The 24,155-nt window shown below is 37.3% G+C and overlaps 1 protein-coding gene and 1 non-coding gene across 2 annotated transcripts; both read right to left on the bottom strand.

Annotated features, from left to right (window-relative positions):
* Positions 1-3,561: 3,561 nt before the first annotated feature.
* LOC109005458 lies at positions 3,562-4,734 on the bottom strand. The gene is made up of 3 exons (XM_018984409.1): positions 4,266-4,734; positions 3,973-4,166; positions 3,562-3,861 (listed from the first exon to the last, which is right to left on the bottom strand). Exons 1-3 carry the CDS (start codon positions 4,732-4,734, stop codon positions 3,562-3,564), a joined length of 963 nt encoding a protein of 320 aa, XP_018839954.1.
* Positions 4,735-15,999: 11,265 nt separating this feature from the next.
* Positions 16,000-16,107, bottom strand: LOC118349153. Its single transcript, XR_004802143.1, has one exon. It is a non-coding gene; the product is annotated as a small nucleolar RNA R71 (small nucleolar RNA).
* Positions 16,108-24,155: the final 8,048 nt, after the last annotated feature.

The raw sequence follows: 24,155 nt of genomic DNA, 5'->3' as shown, positions 1-24,155 counted from the left end.
ATTGTGCGCAATCTGGTTGGCACTACAATTATCACAGTGAAGAGGAGAACTTATTGATTGAGGAACACCCATATCTTTCAGAAGCCAACGTAACCACAAAAAGTTTAGATGTCGTATCGGCAAGGGCACAATACTCAGCCCATTGTTAGAACAGGCAACAACGGACTATTTCTTACTACGCCATGAAATCAAAGAAGTACCAAGTAAGAAACAATAGCTAGTGGTGGAGCGACAATCAGTAGGATTACCAACCCAATCTGCATCGGAATAGGCCTGGAGCTCCAGAAAGGAGTGGGATGAGAAGTGCAGACCATGAAACCGAGTACCCTTGATGTTGCGTAAAATTCGAAGAACCGCAGTAAAATGGGTAGATCGAGTCGCGCTCATAAATTGACTGACCAGATGAACAACATATGAAATGTCAGGCCTGGTGATAGTAAGATAAATGAGATAACTAATTGTCGATGAAGTGTTGCATCTACAAGTGGGGAATCGTCAGTGGCCAAGAGCTTAGTATATACTCAAGTGGACTAGTGACTATCTTGTTATCTATCAACCCAGCTTTGGAAAGTAAATAAGAGGCATGTGATTACAACATGCAGAATTAAAAAACCAAGAAGATGTACCTAAGGTGACAGACAAAGCACTAGAAGACTGGGATAAAACCTGATGAATTAATACCTCAATGTCAACAACAGTGAGAGTAGTGGACACTTAAGAAGGCTCAGCAATAGACTCAAGAGCAGGAGCAGTTGAAGTCACTGCACAAGGGGGCCCGAGACTAATTTTTGTTCTGCAATTTACAACATTCCATAACAAAGTGACCAGGACATTTGCAGTATTTGCAGAAGATAGTCTTTGAAGATTGAGAAGGAAAACGGCTCAAGGCTAGAGAAGACCCAAAGGTAGTCTTAGGGATGGCAGCAACAACTGAATCCTGAGTTTGTATCTTCATGGTTGAACGAAGATTCTCTTATGAGATAAGTTCAGCAACAATCTCAAGAGAGGGAAGATGTGTGCGATGCAAAAGAGATGCCCGAGTAGATTCAAAAGCCTCAAGAAGTGCCATCATAAAATGCATAAATTTACGACGATCACGGTAAGTTGCAAACAACTCAATGTCTTCAGAACATTTGAGTTGAGGATCTGTAGCAGACAACTGTTCCCAAATATTATTAACTTGAGAATAGAAACCAGCAATGGACTGACTTGATTCTTGATGCATCTAATAAAGTTTAGTCTCAAGCTGAAACTACAACGAAGCATCATGAGTGCAATTATATCGTTTAGCAAGAAAATCCCAAGCAACTTTAGCATTACCAAGCTTAGGAAGTAGGCTATGGATGAATGAACCAAGACAAGATTTTATAATGAATACTATGCCAATCTTCAAGTTGGCAAGCAAAAACATCAAAGACTCTCACCGTCTTGTTACTTGGGTGCAAGAATATCACCAGAAACATAGCGCCACAATTTTCATCCTCTAAGAAAAACTTCCATATTTTGGGCCCACATATTATAATTAGAAGCATCTAAAATATTATCAATAGGACGAACAATGGTATCAAGGTTGGGAGAGGTGTGAGATATACTGCCGATCAACGGTCGAGGACAATGGTCAACTGTGTTGGCCCAAGTGGGCCTAGACTATGATTGGGTTGGGCCAAAAATCAAAAGCCAAAAAAAAAAAAAAAGGATCTTACTTGAAATGGGCTGGATGGGCTGGGCTGCAGGAGTGAGGTGTGGCACATGAGGTACGTAGGGTGCATGGGGGCTATGCGCAGAATGTTGGAGCGGTGTATGGGTGTGCGTTCAGCAGTGGAACGAGAAGCGTTTGACATGGAAAAGCCAATAAAATTCTTAGGACTCCTTCTATGATCTGATTTGACAAAATTCTGAGTGAAAACCAAACGTAAATTCATGATAAGCCTATTGTCAAGTGCAGAGAAAGCCAATTGCTGATGTTGATTAAAGAAACACCGGAGGAACGGTTTGCATGGACAAAAAACTCAGAATGGTGGCTCTGATGCCATGTTTAAACAGAGAGAATTATGGAGAATCATAGAAGTGTATATTTCTGTGTGTATCAAACTATACAAAGGAGACCTATATATAGTTGAATATGTCCAAAGCAAATAAGGAAATACAACTAAAAGGAAAGATTCTAACCTAGCATAATTACAGGAAATTAAGGATATGATATAATATTCTAGTTATATTCTAATATACAAATATATACACTAACAATAATGAATGATAATAAAGTAGATTGTTGTTTTTCCAAATAAGTCCAATCTGTTTGGCTCCTTTTTCACCCCTTTTAGCATACAGTAATGACAAACACACCCCTTTTAGCATAGACTAACCGTAAATACACCAAATAGATTTGACCGAAAGGCAGTATATGAGGTATTTTCCGACCTAGAAGAGAAAAACAATGATAAAAAATATGAAAATCTATAGACATAAAGAGAATAAGGGGATATAGAGAGTAGAGTGGGAGCAGGGTAGAGAGAAGTGAGAGAAACTTTCAGAGAGCCTTATTTAATAATATACTTGAGCTTATACACAGAGCTAAAAAAAGAACTCATGTACACACGCTATGTAGTAGCGTACGTGTAAAGGACGTATGTCGTGTTGAACGTATTATTATATTTTTTATATGGTAAATATAAATTTTAAGATGCATATTAATTATAACAGTAAGTGTGATAAATGAAAAGGACGTTCTGCTTACTTCGGAGTTTTTGGTTCTTGTTTCAACTTACAAGTTCTGTTATTTTGAATATGCACATTGTAGACATTCTTTCCATCCGTAATGGCAAATGATATATTATGTAATATTGACAAGTTGCAGTTGTCTGTGGTTGAATCTGAGGAGATTGAGGTTACCGAATCTTTTCTTGAATTTACAATGGTGCAGACTGAGGGTTGTTTATTTTTTAGACTTCAGACAAGGAAATTTGTTAATAAGGTGGCTTTTAAGAATATGATGCAAATGGTTTGGAATCCGAAGGGAGTCAAGATCTTTGATCTTAGCAATGGTTTATTCCTGGCACAGTTTATGGATGTGGTGGATAAAGCTCATGTTTTGTAATGAGCCCCTTTCACTGAGTATGAGTTACCAAGAATTAGAGAGAGAAGATCCAAGAAGTAGAGAGAGAGAGTGAATTACATAAGAGAATGTAGAGACAAAGAGAACAAGGAGAGAATGCGAGGGAAAATCTGTTGAATCAATTCATGCCCTTTTAATTTACTTCTTAGCTTCTGCTTTTATAGTTGACAATTAATAGAACGGCACGGTTTCGTGCCTTCTTAACAGACTACATTAACGGAACGACACCATTCAATTACACTTCATTAACCAAAACAACAAACAAGAATACATTTTCCCCACGACCAGTCGTATTGCCAACCCCTTAACTAACAAAACTAACTTTCCATCCTTATTTCTGTTGCTGCATGTGACTCTTTCCACGAGCCTTCAACAGTTGTTAGCTACTGCTGCACACAATCTCATCAATGTTGCCCAACCTCTGGACCCTTACATACCCCTGCCCTTCAAAGCACCTTGCCCACAAGGTGAGGGAAGTGCCTTAGTTGCCAATAAGGTTCCCACGTAGCTTGGTCAGCATCAGTTCCTACCCATTGAACTAAAACTTCTACCATTGCTCTGTTGTTCACCTTCCTGCTAAGGTGCTGTAGAATATTTTGAGGCTCAGGTGCAATTTCTCCTTGAACATTCACTGGAGGCAATGTTGTCAAAGGAGAAATATGTTGTCCAACCTTCTTCTTTAAACAAGAGACGTGGAAAACAAGATGTAATTGTGATTGTGGAGGTAACTCAAGGCAATAAGCCACCTGTCCAATCCTTTCCAATATTTGAAAAAGACAAAAAAAGTTGGGTGACAGCTTCATGTTTCTCCTCACTGCCAAGGACTTCTGTCTATAAGGCTAAAGCCTTAAATAGACCCAATCCCGCACTGCAAAAGTCCTCTCAGTATGTTGTTTATCATACTGAAATTTCATTCTCTTTTGTGCCAACAACATATTAGTCTTCAAAATGTCTAATATATGTTCATGAGACTTCAACAATTCTTCCACAACATGATTAGATGAGAGACCTGGAACATAGTCTCGAAGTGGAGTAGGTGGGACACCATAAACTGCCTCATAGGGAGTGAGCTTAGTAGAGGTATGGAAACTGGTATTGTACCACCACTCAGCCAAAGCCAACCACTCAGATCACTGTCTTGGTTTATCACCTGAAAAGAACCTTAAAAATTGCTCTAAACACTTGTTTACAGCCTCAGTTTGACCATCACTTTGAGGATGGTATGCTGAAGAATAAGCCAGAAGATTCACACCTTGTAACTTGAAGAACTCCTTCCAAAAGGAACTGAGGAAGGTAGAGCCACGATCTGATATAATGGATTTTGGCATGCCATGTAATTTAAAAACATGATCCAAGAAAACTGAGGCCACTTTAACTGTTGTGAAAGGATGTTTTAAAGGCAAGAAATGAACATATTTCGAAAGCCTGTCAACAATCACCATAACAACTGAGTAGCCTTCAGACATAGGTAATCCCACCACAAAACCCATAGATATATCAGTCCAAACTACTTGAGGAACTTTCAAGGGATGAAGCAACCCAGCTGGGTGAACATTTTCAACTTTATTTCTTTGGCAAACTTCATACTCCTTGATAAATTTCTTTATCTCAGTTTTCATACCAGGCCAATAGAAGTCAGATCTTGCTCTCTGCAGTGACTTATGAAAGCCTACACTAACGTAATGACACCGTTCAATTACACTTCATTAAACCAAAACGACAAACAAGAATACATTTTCACCACGACCTGTCGTATTGCCAACCCCTTAACTAGCAAAACTAACTTTCTGTCCTTATTTCTGCTGCTGCATGTGACTTTTTCCACAAGCCTTCAACAACTGTTAGCTACTGCTGCACACAATCTCATCAATGTTGCCCAACCTCTGGACCCTTACATATTCTTTGACATGGACTATGAGTTTTTGATAAAAGTCTCGTATTGATGCAGAATTATAATGGAAACTGTCAAATTTCTACTCTGTGCTTACATTATACGTCTTTCTGGATTCGGCTTTACGATTTGCATTTGAATTCTATGAATCAGTTGGTAATCCGTATGATTGGAAATTCCATTGGAGAGGTGGAGGATATAGATTTACCAGAATCAACGTCGGCATGGGGAGAATTTTGTAGAGTCTGAGTTAAATTGAAAATCGTTTTGCCTCTTCCAGGTGTTAAACGTTTGTGTTTATGCAAATCTGAGACTTTTTGGATTCATTTGAAATGATAAGTTACTGATGTAAGGTGATTTTCCCCCCTTAGTCCCAGCGGGCCTGAGAATGGCGACCAAGGGAACAAGAACCAAAGGCCTAGCCCAGGATAAGTAAAGTCTCCAACCCAGCCCATGGGTAGGCTCCTCTGGATGCAACCTGCATGAGGGAACGTGCTACAAGGGATGGAGCGAGCAGAGAGGAAGACGGAGCAGAGAAAGAAGGAGCTAGAACGAATAGAGAGGAAGACGAAGGCCTTGGCTAAGGCTAAGACCCATGAGAACCCGGAAAAGAGTTCCCAATACAAAAGGGAGGAAGCCCCGACGAGGGGATTGGTACCTTGATTCGTTTGGCCTACATTCACCATCCACGAGCCTGACACTTCTGTTGCCAACGAAGAGGATGACCAGGATATTGTATGCCGCTACTACACATACCACATGCCACCTCGTATAACACTGAGGATTGCTTCTCCGAGCAAGGGAGAAGGGAGCATGCAGAGTGGACAAGGCAGTGCTATCTCGACCAGGAGATTGGAGCAAGAAAGAAGGGGAAGGTCAAGGGAAAGGAGCATGGACCGAGTCGATCGGCATCAAAGGGAAAACAGCTTCCGGCGATGACAACCAGCGCAGGGATCGCTATAAGATCGTCCTCGTTCAATACCACCGGGGGGACCTCCTAATGAGTGTATGAAAGTACACTCTAAATACTCTATTATTGGACTAAAATGCTAAAATATGAATAGAAATCATAGGAATTAATGTGTATTCTTGAATTGAGTTTCTATTTATTTTGGGATACTCCTAAACAGATTTTTATGTTTAATTTCAGAGTCTATAAAAGAGCAAGTCAATGCCCAGTCAAATTCAAAGGAGGACTTTCAAGTGGGCAAGACGTTGGACAACATAAGAACTTTTAACGAGTGTAGGACTCTTCAAATAAGGATAATGATGGGGTTTGAGAGTAATTTGGATCAGAGTCCAAAAAGTGCTAGGAGACAGCCTGGACATACTTTAGTAGTTTGATCGTAACTTTCCACTCACACATCTTATTGATGCAATTCTTGATGCGTTGGAAAGCTATTTTAAAGTGCTAAAAATTTGTCTCTGATAAGGATTTCTAGGTTCAAACTCTTGAAGTGCATACGTGGCTTCCAAGTTGAGTCCTAAAATTTAGGCCATTTTTTATGCAGGAATCATGAAGACATTAGGGTTTCGATAACACCTGGACCAAGTCAAACCCGATTTTTATATATTTTTGGGCTTATGCGTATGAAAAACCTAATTGAGTTAGAGTTTTTTTTTTTATGAATAGACTACGGGTTTAAAATCTTTGTTTTGGAGGTTTATGATTTCTCTTTGGTGTTTATAATTAGGTTAAAAATCCTTTTATGAGTCGAGAAAATTTTTGGACTAGTTGAATTTTTTTTTAGAAATTGAGTTGTGATCGATGAGTCAAGAAAAAGCCCAATCAATGCTCAAAACCCAAGTCCATGAAGCTAGGACCAGTTTTCACGTCAGGCACATTTCATGTTTCATGCCATGCACGGTTACCCTCTTATTTTTGGTTCTCATCTAGGACTTTTCCAATCAACTCTTTATATACATGTATTTTCTCTCCTGAAAAAGAAGTAGCCGCAGCCTATTGTTTTCAGTGAATCACCTCCTTCACGTAATTGCCATTTTCTTCCTATTTGATGCCTCTTTCCACCATAGAAACAACCCCAAATCACACCTGCACCTCCACAAGCCGTCGGTCCACTCACCGTCGAACCATACTCTGCCGCAACAACCCACGCATAGCTACCTCTCCACACTGCCGTCCACAACTATATCGTCCTCCTCTCCACACCGTGCACTTCTGCAGTGCACCACCCACAGCCAGTAGAGGTCGAACTCCACCACGAGCACTCAGATCGCATGACAAGAGACCACCCACCGAGAGCCACTCCACGAAAGCTCAATATCGCGTGCGTCCACCGGACGGAACCACCCTGCCCAAACCTCACTGCCACCACTGTAACCCACCGTGACCCTCAGGATGCCATAGCCACGTCCAAGCTTAGAGAGCCTTCGTTTTTAGGAGTCCAAAACAAAGCAGTTGCACCACGGACAACCCCCTCTCCTCCACGCCATCGCCTCCCTAGAAGCCTAGCCATCCACGGTGTCAACCCCCTGATCAAGCCCTGCATGACCTTCACCACCGCAAGCCTCCACCGGAAACAACCTGGCCCAGCTACCGCAAACACGTTCACGCTGCTGCCCTCGCTCTCTCTCTCTCCATTCTCTCTCTCACTTCCACAGTGCACTAACGCTGTGCCCAATCACTGGACGCCACTCATTGCTGATCATGGTAAGCCCACCACTTCCCTCTACCCACCACGAATGGCTGTCGGGTGTTTTTTTTTTTTAACTAAACTGTATTTGCCGTAGGCTCTTATGCAGATATTAGATAGAAGAAATGTTTAGTTGTAATTACGATCTTGCCCTTCCATTCATGATCTGTTACTATGTTGGGTTTGTTTGTATGATGGCCGGGTATATCGAAATGGGTTGGTATGTATTTTTCGATGTTGGGCCATGTATATTTTGGGGTCGAGATCATGTTTTCACACGGACAATATTATAAGACTAGTTTATGGAGTAATATGATCATAGGCATTAATCATGTTTTTTTTTGTTTGGAGAATTTATATAAAAATCAAAATGCTGTGGGAAAAGAAGATATTTTAGGGTTTCGAGGATTTTAGTCATTAGGAAAAGAGAGATTTTCTTTAATATCTAGGGTTTGAATTACGAAGTATGTGTTCTATTTGAGATTTACGGAAGTTAAGTGTGTATTTTATAGGTGATGATTGATTTTCGTTTAGTATTGTTTTGAAGAATTTCTGAAAAGCTAAGAAGTTCAGGTAAGCGGGGTTCCTATGCTAGACTTTGCATAAAAATAAAATGGATTGAGGTTGATTTTTGGAAAATATGCATGTTTGTTATGAAAAGAAATTTGAAACGGTCTTAGCTATTTGTTCTGCATTACTCATGAAATTCTGTATAAGAATAAGATATTTTCCTGGCACGATTGGTGTAGACATCAGCTTATTTTTGGCATTCTGTTATTGAACTGAGAAAAATGAGCGAATATGAAAATTTGATAAATTTGCATGTGATGCGAAGATGTTCTGAATATGTTTTGAAAAATGTGAAATGATCTGAATTTCAGTACTTTGTTTTGATATGATTTGGCATCTGAAAAACCTTTTGGCATGACTTTCTAATTCTGTTATGACTTTGATTCTGGTTCTGATACGGTGATTCTGATTCTGTTTTGCTATGATATCTGGCTTTGTCACGGGATATAATAGTGACCTATGGCCCTGTCATGGGATACAATAGCGACCTCTGACCCTATCACGAGATACAATAGTGACCTCTGGCCTTGTCACGGGATACAATAGTGACCTCTAACCCTGTCACGGGATACAATAGTGACCTCTGGCCCTGTCATGGGATATAATAGTGACCTTTGGCCCTACCACGGGATATAATAGTGGTCTCTACTTTGAGTGCAATCGCTTTGATAACATGGTGATTTACGTACTGCTTGGCTTTCCGTAGAATGCACAACCCTACCACGGGGGTTAAACATGGCTTCTGTTATGATATTATGCTCTGACATGATATGATAAGATGAAGATGTTGATGGGATCCAAGATGGGCCTAGTCTTAAAGATCATTGGCAACTTCCAGATGGGTCAAGAAGATCAAGGAGACAATGCAAGGATTGATGCAATCCACTTGGGACAAGTTTGGCAAGAGCCCAACATTCAAGATGGGGCTTGAAGGATGAAGATCCAGTTTTAATTCATTTGATCAGCTACGAAAGAGGGCAACGACAAGACTTAAAGGCTTTGGGCTCTTGAAGGGTTTCAACTTATTTAATTCATTTAAAGAACTTATTTTATTAGTTTAGAATAATTGAGTTTATTATGGGAAGCACTTAAGGGGGCCTATGCAAGGGCATGTTGGGAAAGTTATTATTTTATTGAACTAGGGTTAGGGTTACTGTAGCCGAGTTACTGTAGCGCGGCACTGTAGCCGAGGCACTGTTCATCCGGGGGCACTTTTGGAAGATGGGGTTTATTTTGGCTAGGGTTTCATTAGGTTTTTCTTTAAATACTCTATGTAGCCTCATTCTAATCAGATTATGAAATTTATGAAATTTGATGAATTTATTCATTGTGAGTTGAGTTTTACTCCTCTTGTTCTTAATTGAACTTTTAAACTTATCAAAGGTAAATCACAACCTTTGTGGCGTTCCTCCTTTGTAATCTGGGTTCTTGAGACGGGTTCTTCAATGGGTCTAGATTTTAATATAATCTAGGTTCTTGAAACGAGTTCTCATCGGGTCTAGATTCTCCATCCATAGACTTGATTTTGGCTTTCTTGGAAAGTTTTCAAATTGACTGTGGGTTCAAGGGATTCCTTTCCCGCGGGTTCATATCATTTGGTATTCAGAGCAAGGTTTCCAATCAGGTCTGATTCTATCTTTTAATTTTAGTATCCTTAAATTTAATTCTAGGGCTTCATTGTTCTAGGGTTGCCAAAAAAGAAACAAAAAGTAGGCTGCCGAAATTCTTAGGGTTTTGGGTTTGGCTGAAATTTGCATCACCTAGGGTTTCAAAATTCTAGGGTTTCCTGCATCTCTAAGTTTGTCAATTGCTTGGAGTGTCGTTCCATTGATTCTCTTCTACTTCATTGTCCATGCTTGTGTGTTTTGAATTCAATTGGTTGGTTTTCACAATTGAATATTGCTGTTTGTGGATGAATTAGAGAGAAGAAAAGAAAGGAAAAGAAAAGAAAAGAAAAGAAAGGAAAGAAAAAGAAAAGAAAAGAAAATTCCAAAAAAAAAAAAAGAAGAAGATGAAGAACAGAGAAGATAGCATATGCAAAGTTGCTACATAGTTACAACAAAGAGAAAGAAAGAAATTTATTGATTAAACCTTATGATCAAAGGGGCTGCTGCATACATCACTCAAGTTGGTATCTTGTCTTATTCTTACTCTTTCATTCGTATAACTTCATTGATTCCCGTGTCATTTTTATTCCTTCATTTTTTTCTTGTTCTTGTTTCCTGGATCTAATTATTAGTTGGGATAATAAATCAAGGTTGCCTTGTCTTGATTGAGTTCATTTAGTTCTGAAAGAACTTGAGTGAGAAAGCTCTTGAGGTAAAAGGCAAGAGAGTGTGAGACTATTATTGAGAAAAGGCCAATTAAGAGTGAAACACAAGTGGAGTGCCATTATTCGAGTGCAAACACGTAAGGGAGTGTGTGAGGTTTTCCACTAACTTTCTTTTTGTGCAACACATTATAATGTCTCATCGGAGTAGCTCATCACTAAGGGGGAGAGAATATAACTCATCCATTGTGTTGCAAGCCATGCAACAACAGTTTGAGCAGTTGAACTTGGTGTTGGGTGAAGTGAGGGATAGTATGGATAATCAAGAAGCAATGATTAGAAATTTGCAAGGTGAGAGAGATAGGAGGCCACGTGAGCCTAGAATTGAGAATGGGTATAAGAATGGAGAGTTTGGTGAGGATGAGGAAGGCTTAACATCTGAAGTTGGATGGGGTGGATATAGAGGAGTTAGGCATGGAAGAGGCCTTAGGGCAAACTCTGGGGGTCGAGATGGAGTAGATAAGAACCTTGGGAGCATCAAAATGAAAATACCATCATTCCAAGGTAGAACTGACCCTGAAATTTATTTAGAGTGGGAGAAAAGAATAGAGTTGGTGTTTGATTGTCATAATTACTTTGAGGAGAAGAAGGTGAAGTTGGTTGTAATTGAGTTCACTGATTATGCGATTGTTTGGTGGGATCAAATAGTGACCAATAGGAGGAGGAATCTCGAGAGGCCTGTAGAAACATGGAGAGAGTTGAAAGCTATCATGAGGCGGAGATTTGTACCTAGCCACTACTATAGAGACCTCTACCAAAAATTACAAAATCTTATACAGGGGTCTAGGAGTGTAGATGACTACCATAAGGAGATGGAGGTGACTATGATTCGGGCTAATGTAGTGGAGGATCGGGAGGCCACGATGACAAGATTTTTGAGGGGGTTGAATAGGGAGATAGCCAATGTAGTTGAGTTGCAACATTATGAGGAGATAGAGGGCATGGTGCACATGGCTATAAAGGTGGAGAGACGGCTAAAAGGAAAGGGTACATCAAAGTATACTTCGGTTTCTAGTACTCCTTGGAAATCAAAGTGAGACAAAAATGATCAAGTTGTAGCAAAGGGGAAGACCAAACCACCAAAGGGAAAAGATTTGGGTGAGGCTAAAACCTCAAGAAAAAGAGAGAATGAGTTGAAAAACAATTGTGAGGCCGAGAGTTCAAAAAAAGAGGAGACTGAAAGAAAAACAGAGAGTGAAAAGAACAAAGAGAGTGAGAGGAAAAAAGAGAATGAGTCCGAAACATCAAAAGAAAGAGAGAGAGAAAAAGAAAATAGAGAGGTGGTTGAGAGTCAAGAAAAAAGTGTTGAGCCACAAGAGGAAAAAGAAAGAGAGGTTGTAGAGAGAAATAAAAAGACAAAAGTGAGTTTTTATGCTAAGGCAAGCTTTTATGCTAACGAATTTAACGACTCTTTGCCTAGTGTTGTTGTTTCTTTCTTGCAGGGATATGAGGTCGTGATTCCTAGCGGTGTGTTTAGTGGATTGTCACCTATTAGGGAGATAGAGCACTACATTGATTTTGTGTCAGGTGCGACAATCCCTACCCGACCTTTCTTTGAAGAACATGAGTCCTTAACACACTTAAAGGGACAAGGTAAGTTGTTGACTAGAATGCGTGCTAAGCGAGAGAATTGCATTGAGACTTTTCCTCATGTATTCAAGTACACACAAGGTATGGAAATTTTTGTGGTTGATGCTTTAGCAAGAAGGTATGTCCTTGTCTTCATTTTAGATGCAAAATTGTTAAGATTTGAATACGATAAGGAATTGCATGCTAATGATGATGCATTTGCTAGTGTTTATGAAACATGTGAGAAAGCATCATTTGGTAAGTTTTATAAACTAGATTGGTACTTGTTTAGAAAGAATAGATTTTGTGTGCCTACTAGTTTTATGCGTAAGTTGCTTGTGTATGATGGACATGGTGGTTTATTGGTAATCTTGGTGTAAGGAAGACTTTTGTTGTGTTGCATGAATGTTTGGGGGAATATCATTTGCCATTCAAAGACGTGTTGCATGAACGTTTATGGAAGTATCATTTGTCAATCATTGATGTATTTCATGAACATTTTTGGGACTATCATTTGCCATTAATTGAGTTTTCATATTGGAGTGGTCATTTTGGTTCGAGGAAGACTTTAGATGTGCTTCATGAACAATTGTGGGAGTATTGTTTACTATTCATTGAGTTTACATATTATTGGAGTGTTCATGCTACTACTAAATTTTCACCATTTGAAATTGTTTATGGACTTAATCCATTCACTCCTTTAGATTTAACATCTTTACCTGTTGATGACAGGAGTAGCTTGGATGGTCTTTTCCAAATTATTGAACAAATTAATGAAAATGCATATCTAATGGATCTTCCAGGTAACTATCTTGTTTCTACTATTTTCAATGTTACAAACCATTTTCCCTTTGATCCAGGTGGAGATTCGAGGTTGAATCCTTTTAAGGAGAGGGGGAATGATGGGATCCAAGATGGGCCTAGTCTTAAAGATCATTGGCAACTTCCAGATGGGTCAAGAAGATCAAGGAGACAATGCAATGATTGATGCAATCAACTTGGGACAAGTTTAGCAAGAGCCCAACATTCAAGATAGGGCTTGAAGGATGAAGATCCAGTTTTAATTCATTTGATCAGCTACGAAAGAGGGCAACGACAAGACTTAAAGGTTTTGGGCTCTTGAAGGGTTTCAACTTATTTAATTCATTTAAAGAACTTATTTTATTAGTTTAGAATAATTGAGTTTATTATGGGAAGCACTTAAGGGGGCCTATGCAAGGGCATGTTGGGAAAGTTATTATTTTATTGAACTAGGGTTAGGGTTACTGTAGCCGAGTTACTGTAGCGCGGCACTGTAGCCGAGGCACTGTTCATCCAGGGGCACTTTTGGAAGATGGGGGTTTATTTTGGCTAGGGTTTCATTAGGTTTTGCTTTAAATACTCTATGTAGCCTCATTCTAATCAGATTATGAAATTTATGAAATTTGATGAATTTATTCATTGTGAGTTGAGTTTTACTCCTCTTGTTCTTAATTGAACTTTTGAACTTATCAAAGGTAAATCACAACCTTTGTGGCGTTCCTCCTTTGTAATCTGGGTTCTTGAGACGGGTTCTTCAATGGGTCTAGATTTTAATATAATCTAGGTTCTTGAAACGAGTTCTCATCGGGTCTAGATTCTCCATCCATAGACTTGATTTTGGCTTTCTTGGGGAGCTTTCAAATTGATTGTGGGTTCAAGGGAATTCCTTTCCCGCGGGTTCATATCAGATGTTCAGTCATGTTGTGCCAAATGAGTCTTTGAATATGAAAAGTTGGTTTCTGAATATGAAATGTTTGAAATGTCGCTCTGATTTTCTGATAATATGTATTTTTGAGATTTGCATATTGAAACTGAAATGTTTTGTTTTTGCATTCTAAACTCTGAGAAAATGCTCATGTTTACATACTAGCACATGTTCTCTACTTACTGAGTTGTTGATAACTCACCCCTTATCTCCATAGCATTTTTTCGATATTTTTATGGTTCGGCTGGAGAACAAGAGTAGGAAGTATTGGAAAAGTCTTATGACCACAGATGAATGAGTGCTAAGAGTACAAGTATTTTGGAGGATCATATTTAGTAGTTTTATCTCTAGCGGTTATTTTGGTACGTCAAGTTATGAATAATTTGAGTCTTTGTGGAGACGTTATTTATTTTATTGAGGTTTTTGTTTAATATTTCTGTGAAGGGACACAGATTTTTGGATCAAATAAATAAGTTAAGTATTTTGTGGAGTTTTTGTTTATTTATTATTGATTATTGGAGATGTTCTTGAGTAATAGGAGCTAACTCTCCGGACCTCCGGGAATGGGGCATTACAGTTGGTATCAAAGACAGGTTAGAGATTCTGCATACTATGTTAAGGAGTTTGTTGGAATTTGAGGTTTTGGATATCAGTGGGTTTAGGAAGTAATTTCATACTTGAGGTATGGAAATTTGAGGACTACGAGATGATCATGGGATATTTCAGGTGTGAGATTTTGCAGACTTTATGGATTGAGGTTTTGGGATGAGGTTTTAGATTTGATTGGCTTATTCTGCAGGCTGTAGGACATGACTAGAAGATTTAGGTTTTGAAGTTAACATAAATTGACCAAAAGTCAAGTTTGAGGTTTTGTAGTCTATAACTTATGAGGTCTTAGATATCAGTGGATTTAGGAAGTAATTCCGGAATTGTGGTGTAGAAAGTTTTGGACTAAGAGATGATTATGTGGGTATTTAAGGTTTGAGATTCTTCAAATTTTATGGACAGAATATTTGGAAATTTGAGGTTTAGAGATGGTACATACTTTAAAAGTGATTTTGATGAGATTTAAGGTCGTAGAATTTTGCAGGCTTTAGGATATGATTTTTGATGATATGTAAGGTTTTAACACTTGCGGACCTATGGAATGAGTTCAGCGAAATCTGAGGTTTTAGATCTTGCATATTTTAAGGAAACAATTTTTATGACATTTGAGGTTTTAATTCCGGTAGGCATATTCTGTGGACTGCAAGAAATAATTCAGACAGAGTTTAAGGTTTAGATTTTATGTTGACTTTGTGGAACGAATTTTGATTAGGAACTGGAGGTTTAAACTTGTGATATTGATGTATTAGAGGCTACATACATGTTAGGAGATTTTGCGAAATTAAATTTGGTGATTAAAAAAAAATGTATGGACTGGTAAAATGTGGAAGTTAGTTCTTTTTAGATGTACTTGATTGGAATACAATGTGTTTAGGACTACAAGTTGTTAGAGTGCGCAGTGGAAGCGTGGCTTTGGTGACGTGATAATTTGAGAGTCTATTTCAATATTTGTATAAGGTTCATAGATTATGTGGAGAGTTCAAAATTATTTTAGGTTTTTATATTAGGTGGAGAATTTGTAAAGGCGCAAGCTTCGTTCCCTCTTTTAGCTTGCATGCACAGATATAGAGACACCTTCGATAGATTTGCTTTTAGGCCTGTGCTAGTGCCATAATCAAAATTTTTAAATCCATTATTTGAAAATCCATCTAATTCCGAAGAAATGAGTGAACACGAAGATCGACCTACTAGAACTCTTCAGGATTACCTCCACTCTACACCCACAACCACACTATCATGTATCATGTTTCCAGTCAACACTCGTCAACTTGATTTTAAAACAGGGATGATACAACTACTTCCCACCTTTCATGGTTTAGAGAATGAAAATCCTTATTTGCACGTTAGGGAGTTTGAGGAACTAGCTGTGACTTTTCATAGTCATAATACTGCAGATGATGTTGTGTGACATAAGTTCTTTCATTTCTCTTTGAAGGATAGAGCAAAGAGTTGGCTGTACTCACTAAGACCACAATCAATAGGATCATGGAATGAGATGACATAGGTCTTTAACAAATATTTTTCCCAACATAAGACCAATGCTTTGAAGACGTAGATCTCCACATTTGCACAAAAGGATAGTGAGACTTTGTATCAGGCTTGGGAGAGGTTTAAGGAGTTTTTAAGTATGTGTCCTCACCATGGGTATGAAAACTGACGCTTAATTAGTTATTTCTATGAGGGACTTACACCTAGAAAGCGCCAATTCATAGAGATGATGTATAATTGTGAGTTTTTGCAGAAAAATTCAAATGAAGCCATATCTCAATGAGCTTACTGAAAAAGCTCACACTTGGGACCGGACCTAGTGCTACTGAGAGGTGTTAAAAGCTCATAGTTAGAGGTGTTCAAAACTAAAGATTTAAAGCCAACACACATGGCTACTCATGTTGAGTCCTTTGGACCATGTTTTGTATGTGGTGGGGTAGATCACCTAGCTCAAGAGTGCCCCACATTTGTTGAAATGAGAGGAATGTATGAGGAAAAATGTAATGCCTTAGGTATGTACAAGAAGCCTTTTACACTTTTTTTATGATACCTACAATCCGGGGTAGCGTAATCACCCCAATTTTAGCTAGAAATCTGAAAACCAGCAGCCTGCACAATCACCTAGAGCTTATCCTTCACCATATCATGCATCATCTTCTTCTAAGAACCCCTTAGAAGATACTTTACATGCTTTTATTGAATCACAGGGTAAAACTAATCAAAAGTTTGAATTTTTGATTACGTGGGTTGTTGAAGAAAATAATGAGATAAAGTGTCATGTATCCAAGTTGATGAGCACTTTGAGTGTGAATGAGTGTGGCAAGTTCCCTTCTCAAGCTCAATCCCCAAGGTCAACATATGGCTCAAGAAAATTTGAAGGAGGTCAATGCTATTGTGACACGAAGTGGTAAGTCTTTACACATCTTAACAATTGATAAGCTAGAGGAGGTTGAAGAGGAACAAAGCAATAATAGTGCCGAGTTGCCCAAGGAAGCCGAGGTAATCATGTGCCCAGTTAAGGTACCATTTCCTCAAGTTTTAAAATTTGGTATGCAAACTTTGGATTCTAGCAATGAAATCTTGGAAAACCTCAGGCAGGTAAAAATTAATCTTCCTCTTTTGTATGTTATTAAACAAGTTCCTACTTATGCAAAAGTTCTCAAAGATTTGTGTACAGTTAAGAGAAAGTACGATGTTAAGAAGACAACATTCCTGACAAAGCAAGTTAGTGCTCTAATTGAGCAACAAATTCCTCCTAAGTACAAGGATCCTGGTTGTCCAACCATTGCACGTAATACTGAGAATCATGAGTTTGGGCAAGCGTTGCTAGATTTAGGAGCTAGTGTAAATTTAATGCGTTATTCCATTTATTTGTAGTTTGGTTTGGGTGAAATTAAGCCCACTTCTGTTGTGCTTCAATTGGTTGATTATTTAGTTAAGAAACCGAGAGGAATAGTTGTGGATGTTTTGATCCAACTTAACATGTTTTACTACCCTGTTAATTTTTTAATTTTGGATACTCAGTCGGTTGTTGAGTCTGACTCTAAGATTCCTTTCATATTAGGTAGACATTTCCTTGCACTTATAAACTACATGAATGGGCTGATGAAACTATCTTTTGGAAACATGACCATGGATGTTAACATACTCCAATTCAGCAAGCAGCCCAGGGAGGATGCCAACAAACATACATAATTGATGCACTCATAGACAAGAGAGTTCACACAACTCATGATTATGATCCCCTTGAATATTTTCTTGTTAATTCTGAGTTTGATACTATTAGTGATTCATCTGATGTTGATATTTGTTCTATTTTTTTTATGAAACTCAAGATTATGGAACACAGGCTTGGCAACTAAAATTTGAGGAGTTGCCTAAGAAAAGTGAAAAATAAATTCCTTCGAGTGTGGAAAGTCCAAATTGAAATTGAAATCGCCGCCCTCAGGTTTAAAACATGCATTTCTCGGCCTAGGTGACACTTTTGTTAGCATTTCTTCAAAATTGAATGTAGGTAAACTTAGAAAATTTCAATTGATTGATTAAGTGGAGTTGAGAAATGATGCTTATGAGAACTCTAAAATCTATAAGGCTAAAATGAAAGCGTTTTATGATAAAAATATTGTTAGGAAGACGTTTAAGCTGAATGACTAAGTATACTTATATGATTCTAGACTTCACAAGCACTTAGAAAAACTTCGGTTTAGGTGGACCGACACCTTTGTAGTAAAGCATGTTTTTGAAAAAGGGGCGGTAGAAATAGAGGACTCTAGGGATGACCGAGTTTTTAAAGTAAATGGTCAACGCCTCAAAATCCTTATTGATAGGCAAGTGCTTGAAGTGGAAGACATTCCACTTATAGACCCGGTCTATCAACCTTGACCACACCATGCAGGTATGTTTTTCCTATTATTATTTATTTTCTTTCATTTTCTTTCTTTTTGTTTGTTGTTGTTTTCTTTGTTTTTTTTTTTTTTTTGCAGGATTGTGTCATTTCACCATTTCAGTTTGCCATCTCTTATGCTTACCGGACTGCCTACGTCACACATCAGGTGTATTCTACCCTCTTCAATTACTCTCCATTCAGTTTTGATTTTTAAACATTGAGGACAATGTTTTGGTGGTAGTGCAAATTATGCATTCACAAATACTTGTTGGAACTCTATGGCACGTTTACATGTATCAGAATTTTGTTTTTTAGCATCACACATACATCCCTTCACATGTGTACTTATTCTCATGCATCACCATCTTAGTGAATTCAACAAATCCATCTTGATCATTATGCTGAGGTATTCACAAGATATCTAATGCACTCATCCAAATTTTGTGGTAAGATGGTGGTTTGACAAATGTATCTAGAGAACTTTTTTGCTTAAGTCTTTATTTGTGAGTTTTGGAGAGGATTTAGAGCCAACAAATGCTAGAAATTGTGATAAGCGTTCATTGATTTTTTGAATTGGGCACTTCTTTTGAGAATAGCATTGTATGGTTTGTGGTATGATGATGGATATACTTGAGATATGATGAATGTCAATTTAGAATTAACATTTGAGCCTTTCAACCCAACCCTTTGAATTATAGATCCCTAGTAGCCGACTTGGAGTCAAGAAACACATATAGCCTTTTTTTTCTTCATGTACCTATATTAGTTATACCTCTCTCCACATTTGAGTATAACCTATACACTGATTTTTCCTACTTTTGTTACTTCCAAGTGTGTACTAGATGTGGAATTCCCTTTTTTGCAAGGAATAAAAAAATAAAAAAAAGGATAAAAAATGGAAGAACATGAGTTACAAGGTGTTCAAGTGAGTGAACTTCAAAGGCAAAAAAACTAAGGTTGGGTAGAAATAGCAGAATATCAGGATGACATATACTTGTTCACCAAATTGTTGAGCTGAAAATAAAAAAGTAACAAATGAAAAAAAAAAGCATTATTCGATGATTTGAAAGGTTGAAGAGTACATCAAGTGAGAGACGCGGTTTATTGAGATGTTCAATAAGATTCCATATTCAGATTAGAGTCCAAAATGCGCTAAGAGACAACCTGGACATACTTTGGTATTTTGATCATAACTTTCCACTCACATCTGATTGATGCGATTCTTGATGCGTTGGAAAGCTATTTCAAAGGGCTACAAATTGGTCTTTGATAAAGATTTCTAAGTTTGAACTCCTGAAGTGCGTACGTGCCTTCCAAGTTGAGTCCTAAAATTTAGGCGATTGTTTTATGTAGGAATCATGAAGACATTAGGATTTCTTTCCTACCCTTTATAAGCATATCATTAGCACGAAATTGATGAGTTTTTGAATGGAGGAAGCACAGTTCTAGAGAAGGCAAAAATACCATTTTATTATTTAGTTCTTCTACGGAGAACTAAAGCTAGGTAAAGCCTAGGGCGAAAATTGATTGGTGAAAATACTCTGACTATATTTCAATTCATAGATTAAGCTTTATTGTTTAAGATTCTAGGATTCAATTCTCTATTTGTTTTGGATATTATAAGTTTGAGAAAATTATATTAAATCTTGCTTTGGTTTGATTTTGTTGAGCTAGAGGATTATGAATATATGATTATGACTTAAGCAGGCTTCTCATGCCATTGATGTGATCTTTTGATGCATTATTGCTTGTGAACATAGCGTCATTTTTAGATCTGATATTCATTTTTATATATAAAAATCGTGGTTTGTAAAGGGATAATAGATTCTAGAATTAAATTTGATAAAGTAGATGAATATCTTCCAATTAGTAATTTGGTGCTATAATTCTTAATTGTGTATATTGTTTGGATTGAAAAAGTCAGAGTATTGGATCCAGTTGATGGAAGCCCAAAGCTTTACTTGCCTTCTTATCCGTGCCCTAATCTCATTTTGATTACGTGTTTTAGGTAGAATATTCAGATTCTTGTCATATTATAATTTGATCTTTTCTTTCAAGTTTGCATCTTGTTATGTTTCTTATGACTTCCTTTGGATCGACATCCTGAACTATAGTATAACACCACGTACTAGTTTGGGCGTAATCACCTCCACTCGGAGAAATCCAACCCATTGCGAGAGGATTCGCAGGTGGGGGTGTTTCTTCCTCAAGCAGAAAAGCACACGCCAGGTGGGCCCAATACCATGAGGTGTACTCGTCCGAGTACCATCCCGCCAAGCATCGAAGGGGTGAGCCTACTTGATGAGTATATCAAAATGCACTCTAAATACCCTATTATTGGACTAAAATGCTAAAATGTGAATAGAAATCATAGGAATAAATGTGTATTCTTGAATTGAATTTCTATTTACTTTGGGATACTCCTGAGCAAATTTTTATATTTAATTTCAAAATCTGTAAAAGAGCAAGTCAAAATCCAGTCAAATTCAAAAGATTTTCAAGTGGGCAAGACATTGGAACAACCTAAGAATATTCAACGAGTATAGGACTCTTCAAATAAGAATAATGATAGGGTTTGAAAGTAATTCGGATCAAGAGAAAAAACCAGTCGGAAATTCGCTAGAAGATAACTTGTATATACTTTAATATTTTGATCGTAACTTTCTACTCAAACATTAGATTTATGCGATTCTTGATGCGTTATAAAATTATCTTAAAGGGCTACAAATTTGTCTCTAATAAGGATTTCTAAATTCAAAATCCTAAAGGGTGTACGTGGCTGTCAAGATGAATCCTAAAGTTTAGGTGATTTTGTATGCGGGAATATATAGACATTAGGGTTTCTTTCCTACCCTATATAAGCATTTCATCAGCACGAAATTGTGAGTTTTAAAAGAGGGGAGACGGCTCAATACTGAAGGATGAAGAGACGAAATTAATTTCCATGGCTGCAATTTGCTTTATTTTTCTCTTGAGAGTTTTGTTGTCCGTTATATTTATGGGTAACTAAATTCTCAAGTAGGGTTAGGGATGAACTTGCACATTAGATAGTATTTTTAATTTATTTTTAACTTATGTATTTGGCTTTCAATTACTAAAACTCTTTTATTTTATTATTCTCAATTCATTGTTGATGTTTTCTTCTTCGAATAATCATAAAATTTATTCTGTTTATGGATTTAGTCATGGTTTTTATATTGAATGGATTTGGTATTTGATTATGTTTGAATCAATTATTTATCTTTATTGATTTAATTCTTTGCTGCAATATCACTCCATGAGTATATTATCGTCGTTGGATTTTCTCAACAAGGATAATAATTTACGTATTTTAAAAGTGGTGAATGATTTTTCAATGGGTTACATTTGGTTTAATTTTGGATTTATAAATTGGAAATTATGATAATTGAGTTTCCAATTAAGTTATTCAATGAATTAAGAATAATTAAAATACCAGATTGGTGCAAGGGATTACCGATGCTTTATTGTTCATCAAATTTGAGTTCTTTTTCCCTTAGTCACTTTGTTTCATTTTAATTTGCATTTAAAATTAATCTTTGTTCTCCATTAATTATTTAATATTTTTCTTTAGTTTCTTTGTTCCTTCTGCTATTCTTTTAATTTGTCTCTCTGTGGAATCGACACCCCAAAGTTGTGCTACAACTACCGCGTTATTCTTTTGGCGTAACTAAATTTTGGTTCCGTTGCCAGGGAGAAGGTAGAAGAATTGTTAGATAGTTTTTCTTTTCAGCAGTTTGTAAAGTTGGTAATTTCGTTCCCTCTTTTAGCTTACTACATATTTTTTTTCTTTCTTTTCATATTATTTTTAGTTTTTAGTATTTTGTTACCTTGCATGCATAGATATAGAGACACATTGGGTAGATTTGCTTGTAAATCTGTGCTAGAGTCAAAATAAAACTTTTTAAATCCTTTATTTGACAATCCATCTAGTCCCGAAGAAATGAGTGAATAGGAAGATCAACCAACTAGAACTCTTCTGGGTTACCTCCACCCTACACGCACAACCACATCATCATGCATCATGTTTTCAGCTAATACTCGCCAACTAGATTTTAAGACAGGAATGATACAGTTTGATATGAACCCGTGACAATGGAGTCACTTGCACCCACAATCAATTTAAAAACTCACACAAGAAAGTCAAAATCAAGTTAATGGATGGAGAACCTAGATTATATTAAAATCTAGACCCGTTGAAGAACTTGTCTCAAGAACCCAAATTATAAGGAGGAACGCCACAAAGGTTGTGATTTTCCTTTGATAAGTTCGAAAGTTCATTCAACAACAAGAGGAGATAAACTCAACTCACAATAAATAAATTTATCAAATTTCATTAACTTCTTAACAAGAGGCTACCGTGCGGCTACAGTACTCGCTATAGTAACTTCTTGAAACCCTAGTTCAATAAAATAATAACTTTCCCAACATGCCCTTGCATAAGCCCCTTTAAGTCCTTCCCATAATAAACTCAATTATTCTAAACTAATAAAATAAGTCATTTAAATAAATTAAACAAGTTGAACGCCTTCAAGTAGCCAAAGCCTTTAAGTCATGTTGTTGCCCTCTTCCATAGGTTATTAAATGAATCAAAATTGGATCTTTATCCTTCAAGCACATCTTCAATGTTGGGCTCACGCTAAACTCGTCCCAAGTGGATTGCATCAATCCTTGCATTGCCCCCTTGATCTTCTCGGCTCTTGACCTTGTAACTAGTCCATTTGAAATTTGCAAATGATCTTTAAGACTAGGTCCATGTTGGTACCCATCATTCCCCCTCTCCTCAAAAGGATTCGACCTCGAATTTCCACCTGGATCAAAGGGAAAAAGGTTAGTAATATTGAAAATAGCATAAACATGATACTTACTTGGAAGATCCACTTGATATGCATTATCATTAATTTGTTCAAGAATTTGGAATAGTCCATCCAAGCTACTCTTATCATCGACTGGTAAAGGCATTAAATCTAAAAGAGTAAATGGATTAAGTCTATAAACAATTTCAAAAGGTGAAAATTCAGTAGTAGCATAAACACTCCAATTATATGTAAACTCAATGAATGACAAACAATACTCCCACAAATATTCATGAAATATATCTAAAGTCTTCCTTACACCAAAATGATCACTCCAATTATATGCAAACCTAATGAAACGCAAATGATACTCCCGCAAACGATCATGCAACAAGTCAATGTATGGCAAATGATACTCCCACAAACGTTCATGAAACACACCTAAATCTTTTCTTACACCAAAATGACCATTCCAATTATATGCAAACTCAACGAATAGAACGCAATACTCCCACAAATGTTCATATAACACGTTAATGAATGACAAATGATATTGCCACAAACGTTCATGCAACACGTCAATGAATGGCAATTGATACTCCCACAAATGTTCATGCAACATGTCAATAAATGGCAAATGATACTCCCAAAAAGTTCATGTAACACGTCTAAAATCTTCTTGACACCAAAATAACCCATCAAACCAAATTCATGCACAAGCAACTCACGCATAAGAGTAGTAGGCTCACAAAGTCTATTCTCTTTAAACAAATACCAATCTAGTCCATAGAACTGACCAAACGATACTTTCTCATGTACTCCATACACACTAGCCATGCCATCATTATTAACATAAAAGTTCTTATCACATTCAAGTCTCAATAACTTTGCATCTAAAATGATGACAAGGACATACCTTCTTGCTAAACCTTCAACCAAAAAATTTTCCTTACCTTGTGTGTACTTGATTACATGAGGAAATGTCTCAATCAATTGCAGCCACTTGG

Source organism: Juglans regia, chromosome 7 (genome assembly GCF_001411555.2).
Source record: "Juglans regia cultivar Chandler chromosome 7, Walnut 2.0, whole genome shotgun sequence".
NCBI lineage: Eukaryota > Viridiplantae > Streptophyta > Magnoliopsida > Fagales > Juglandaceae > Juglans > Juglans regia.
The sequence above is the reverse complement of the archived record's forward strand: the minus strand, read 5'-3'. Positions and strand labels throughout refer to the sequence as shown.